General features: G+C 44.6%; 1 protein-coding gene across 1 annotated transcript; it reads right to left on the bottom strand.

Annotated features, from left to right (window-relative positions):
* Window positions 1–206: 206 nt before the first annotated feature.
* LOC308092465 (ras association domain-containing protein 10-like) lies at window positions 207–4924 on the bottom strand. The gene is made up of 2 exons (XM_080438380.1): window positions 3869–4924; window positions 207–3210 (listed from the first exon to the last, which is right to left on the bottom strand). Exons 1-2 carry the CDS (start codon window positions 4501–4503, stop codon window positions 2328–2330), a joined length of 1518 nt encoding a protein of 505 aa, XP_080294506.1. The 5' UTR covers window positions 4504–4924; the 3' UTR covers window positions 207–2327.
* Window positions 4925–5820: the final 896 nt, after the last annotated feature.

Below are 5820 nucleotides of genomic sequence, written 5' to 3'. Positions count from 1 at the left end.
GTGTATTGATTAATGACGTGTGAACCACTCGGGTTCCACCTGATTGGCCTACCCCCGCTGTCAATCACAAAACAATGAGCGAGGACGCTGATTGGCTCGGTTATTTGGTAATGCACTAGAAACGCCCATACAAGCCTTCATGCCAGACTCACTCCTGGAATCAAATGGAAATGAGATTTCCGGAGGGAGGGTTTACCAGGCTACATATAGGCTACACAGGATATCATGGTACTTGCAGGGGCCCAACTAACTCTCTGGTGATATTGTAAAAGTTCATATGGTCGTCAAGACGATTAAATTACAAAATAGGTGTTCAGATTTAGTTCACAGATTATGTTAATTATTTGCTTCTGATGGTAATCTGCCAATGGAGTACAAGTGGTCACCTCGCCAGCGGGTTTTTCCTGTTCTTGGATGAATTAGAAAATGCCTTTCTATGTAATTCCATCCAGGAACCCACTTCCCACTTAACTTGCATGTTAACTGGAAGTACAAACTGAACAATTGTTAGCTTAATATTGTTTACCCTCAATGTTGCACGTTTTACAGCTGGAAGACGAGGGGATTTATTTTAGGCTGGGTTTCCCAAGAGCATCTTAAAACTTGTTACAGGTGTTCATGCTGACAGACTAGTTTGCTCATTTTAAAGCTGCCTGATTTATACTTTGCTGGATGACTCTGTCATAAGGACGGAGTGTAAATCAAGCATATGAGTTGGCATCTTTTACAGCCTCAAACCTACAGGTTATCTGCCTGCAACTTCTTGATTGAGCAAATATACAATAAGTGCTCTTCAGTTAAGCGCAGGATTGTATTTCTACAAACTTTAACTGTTTTCTTCAACACCGTTAGACATATGAAACGTTCAAATCCTCAACTGGTCAGAGGTCAAAAACATGGAAAGGACTCTCGCTGTCAGTTAAATGTTTATAGGGCTATGTGAAAATTGTTACAACACTTTGAAGGCACAATCAGATCTTTGGATCTAGTTATGTTATGCAAGTGTGGTTGAGATGTTCAGTTATTCATTTAGAAATATGTAACATTTTGTAATAATACATTATTGGGATGTATCCATATGAACTATGTTATCTAACTTATTGGTACACTTCTATCCATAAACTTTTTTTGTTTTTTTTATTTTATTTTCACATGTAATTTATTAACCTTGACTCTGATTGAAATATAATCCATTCCTTCAATGCGCTATTGGTAGAAAAAAAAGGGGGGGGGCAAAGTTGAGTCTGAAGATGCTATTGAGGGAAACACAGGATATCTTCACAGAGACCTGCAGCAACTCCATGGCTGAATTTAAAACAGTGCAAAACAAGCTAATTTTAACCCTTCATGACACAGGCACAGATCCCATGAGTTTATTTCATTCCACACAGGAAGCTATATGGAAATTTATTTATTTTCTCCTCCTGATCCAATCGTAAAGATCAGATCTGTACCTCTCTAGCTCAAAATCGGGTTTTGGTACCTGCAAATGACAAGCCTGTGATTGACACTTGACAAAGTCGGGTGGGGTGAAATACAGTGCTTTGATGTCTGTCGATTTCTAGATGCAATAAATAGGGTCCCTTTATGTTTGAGACAGAGATGCAGCATTTATAATGATGAAATATTAAGTGTTCTATCAATCCTGCTTATCATGCGAGATTGGAGTCAGTTGCTCTATTCCAGTTTATTCTATGTATTCAGTTTTCATTATTCTGAAAACAACCAAAATGACTGACTCACACAAAATATGGAATACTGTATGTTAGATGGTAACTTAGGCTAATGAATGCCTTGATCTTTCAATCACAGAATCACAAGTCTCACCAGACTGGGGTGAACCAATCAAACGGCTAATAAATTCCGGCTTTGTGGTCTATATAATAGTCATAGACTAGTAGACTATCATAGGCTATATCTGTGCTAACTGACTTGCGATGTAGGGATTGTTAGCAGATTACTGAAGGATGACAGTGACATTTTAGAAAGCTAGTGAATTAAAGGCTTCTCTTTACTACCTTCTCTTTATTGCTCTTACAGTTGCATTTCAAACTAAATCATTTCTTAACATTTTCATCAAGTAGCCTATGCCTTAATGTTAGGTTTACATAGGTCTCCATGTATGTTGTATAATCATGAGTGACTTCCCCAAGACTATTCCTCATACTTTCTGTGCGTTGATTAGGCTACTTTTATGAGTTATTGCATAGAATTACAGTGTCCATGCTCAGCCTATTTTGCCAACCTTGATTTCACTGCCCCTGAGTTTGTGGCTATTTGCTTTGCATAAATGTCTGTTATATTCCCAGTTATTGTCAGCTGCATTATTATACCAATGACTCGCAAACAGGTGGGTTGTCAGAGTCTTGGCTGTGCATGGAGCTCAGGCCTGTGTCCGAGTCCTCATCGTTAGTGTTGCAGGTCTTTGACAGACCTCTGGCCTGCTCCACCCAGCAGCCGCTGCTCTTCTCCATAGAACCCGACTCAGCCTCAGCAGCCACCACCAAACCGGGGGCTCCTCCCTTCACTTCGGCAGGTAGTAGTGTACTACTGTTCACCTGTTCTATCTCCATCATCTCGACTTTCGCCAGTAAATCCAACAGTTCTGTTTCCTTCGCCTCCCAGAGTGCCAGACTCAGGTCCAAGTCCCCCCTGATCGCCTCCAGATCCGTGTTCAACCGCAGACCGATGTACAAACTGGTGTCCAGCTGAGTTCTGATCCTCTCCTCGTCCGGGGTCAGCCCGTTTTCCGACGGACCCTCGTCCACGTCTGGAGCCTCTGCACAGCACGACGCGCTGTGACTGTGAGACCTGGCCGAGTCTGTGGACGTAAGGTCCACAGACTCGGACAGGCTGTCCGTGTCTTTCCCCCCCGACGACTGGAGGTCCTCGCGCCGCCGCTTCATCCACCGCTGGTTGAGCTCCTCCTGGATCTCCCCGGTGATGCTCTCCACCAGCGCCTCGCGCTCCGTTAACTCCTCCTGCAGGCGCACCACCTCCTCGCACCTGCGTGCGTACTCCTCGAACTCGCCGACAGCCTCCTCGCCCGACGTGCACTGGCTGTCCTGCCGCTCCGCCTTGCGCTTACAGTCTGATGATGAAGAGGAGGCTTGACTCTCCGCGGTGGAGGAAGAGTCCACCATGTACGTGTCCTGCACGTAGTTGATGCCATGCCTCTTGATTCTGTCAAAGTGCACCTTCGCCTCACACCTAGATATATAAATAGATAGATAGATAGATAGATAGATAGATAGATAGATACATTTATTATCTTGCGGGCCAAATCAGTCGCCCAGAGGCACAGCAGTTAAGGTTACAGAGTTACAGGTCAGGAGTAAGAAAAATAAAAAGTTCTGTTGTGTACAGCAATACAAGGCAGAAGGAAAAAAAAACAAGAAGCACCCCCCCCCCCCCCCACTACTGTAGCCTACATATTTTGATTTTTGATTTCTTGACTGTTTATATGATGTTTTGGTAGTAGCCTATTGTATATTTGTCTGTCATTAATGTTTCGATAAATTTAGTACAAAGGAAACCAATGGAAACAAGTCATAGGCTTTCTTGGGTTTAAAATCCTCTTAACAGACCTTGTATTGAACTGTACTTTCCTGTGCTTTTTTGCAAACTGCTAATAAAGTATTCAATCAATCAATCAATCAATCAACAATACAGAGCAAAGGTAAACGGAGGTGAAACAAAACAAAACAGATAAAGTGTCCAGTGTCAGTGCTTACTGCTTTATAAACGTCTCACTGTATCTCGTAAAAAAATTACACAAATAATAATAATTATCAGTGCAATGCCAATCAAAAAAGTGTCCATTTCATTTAGTCAGTGCCAAAAGCATGAGAAGTGAAAGTGCTCTCACCTCTCGATCTCCCTGTCGAGCTCCTTGATCCGCTGGATCTGCTGGCGGATGGTGTGATCCTGGGAGATCACCAGGTGCACCAGGGTCTCCATCTTCTCCACGGAGAACTTGCCGTCTTTGGAGACCACGGCCTCCTCTCTCTTTCTGTTCATCTTGTCCAGCTTCCTGAAGGCCTTCCTGACGACGCGCTTCTGCTTCTCCTGGGAGACGTTGACCTGCTGGGCGCCGCTCCATCCCGGGGCTCTGGCGGACCCCTTGGCCCCCCCGGGGCTCAGGCCGCTGTCCTTGCTCTGGACCACCCGGGCCTCGGCGCTCCGCGGCCCGTTGTTGGGCAGCGACGCGTCGGTCTTCACCAGCACGAAGCGCACGTTCTCCTGCTCGTCGCCCCACGCGCTCCACAGGCGCAGGATCTTGGTCTTGTTGGGCAGAGTCCTCTCGAAGCCTCTCCACTTCTCCACCACGCAGTAGGACGAGGGGCAGCCGGACAGCATGGCCGCCGAGGCGCCCTGCTGCAGGTTCTGGTCCTCCAGCAGGACTTTGATCACGTCGGCGCAGACGGTCCGCTTGGACAGGCCGGAGACCAGCTTCTCCTCCCGGCAGACCCACACCGAGATCTTACCCTCCTCCAACTCCATCCTCGAAGGCTGTTTTAATCAAATAATCCTCTCGTTTTGTAGATTGCAGCCAGGGCACATAATAAGGAATGGGAAAGTATGAAAAAGTATTTAAATCTTAGTTGAAATGGAAGTAGCTTTCAGGACCGTATCACTAGTCTCCACATAGTTTAGAAGCCCAACCAAAAACTTATTCTGACTGCGTAACGCAGCGCGGTCTAGTCCGTGTTCTCGTCAGAGGGGATGTCAAATATATCGCTACAAAACATGTATCCATCCAGTGTTATTCCCAGCGGTAGGTAGGTGTCTAAACACACCATGTATTCCCTCAATCATGCCTCTTCTTTCCCCCGGTAGAATAGATGTCCTTTCCCAGTTTCCCCTGCCCAGTCTGCCCAGTCTGCCCGGTGCGTGTAGAGAGGAGAGAGGAGGGCGACCTTCCCCCTCGGTAGGCGCTCACTACTCTGTGTGGGATGACTAACTACAAGGTGCTTCCCTAAGACACGGGACGGCCGGGACACGCCTCCCTACGCCTCTCTCTCTCTCTCTCCCTCTCCCTCTCCCTCTGTCTCTCTCTCTCTCTCTCTCTCTCTCTCTCTCTCTCTCTCTCTCTCTCTCTCTCTCTCTCTCTCTCTCTCTCTCTCTCAGCAAAATGTTTGGTCTCTCTCTCTCTCTCTCTCACTTTCTCTCAAACTTTAAAATGACTCACTGTCAGTAGTGAGAAAAGTACTCACATTTTTTTACTTAAGTAAAAGTACCAACACTGCAATGTTAGCTATTTTCTAATTGCTGAAATGTATATTAGGGCTGAAGTGGTTAATGCATGTAATGATAATCAAAATCTACAAAGTAACTAAGTAACTAAAGTTTTCCAATATTTGTAGTCGAGTAAAAAGTTCAATATTTGCCTCTGAGATGGAGTGGAGTAGAAGCAAAATTATTGAAAATTGGAAATACTCAAGTAAAGTACAAATACCTCAATATTGTACTTAAGTACAGTACTTAAGTAAATGTACTTAGTTACTTTCCACCACTGAAAATTACTCAAACTAATTACTAACCCTAACCCAAAACACCCAGTAACTTTAACATATGTTTTAACCAGAGAGACCAATAGCTAGGCAGGACAGATTGGGGGTGATGGTGGTTGACTTTATAGAGATTCTATAGAGGAAGTTTATTGCTGTTAGTATGCATTGTAGCATCTGTGGCAGCATCCCTCAGCCTATTTGTCAACACCTTGTATCATCCATTAAATTAGTTTGTATGCACGAAGACCCAGAAAAATTGGTATTTGTACCTTGGTTTGTACTAAGATCTTTAATTCAGGCCTATTTA

The sequence above is a fragment of the Gymnoscopelus braueri genome, assembly GCF_963280865.1.
Source record: "Gymnoscopelus braueri genome assembly, chromosome: 9".
In the NCBI taxonomy this organism is placed as follows: Eukaryota; Metazoa; Chordata; class Actinopteri; order Myctophiformes; family Myctophidae; genus Gymnoscopelus; species Gymnoscopelus braueri.
The sequence above is the reverse complement of the archived record's forward strand: the minus strand, read 5'-3'. Positions and strand labels throughout refer to the sequence as shown.

Coding starts and splice junctions, on each gene's coding strand:
- LOC308092465 (XM_080438380.1), bottom strand. CDS start 4,503: ATGGAGTTGGAGGAGGGTAAGATCTCGGTGTGGGTCTGCCGGGAGGAG. Junction 3,211..3,868: donor CTCGACAGGGAGATCGAGAG/GTGAGAGCACTT, acceptor TTATATATCTAG/GTGTGAGGCGAAGGTGCACT.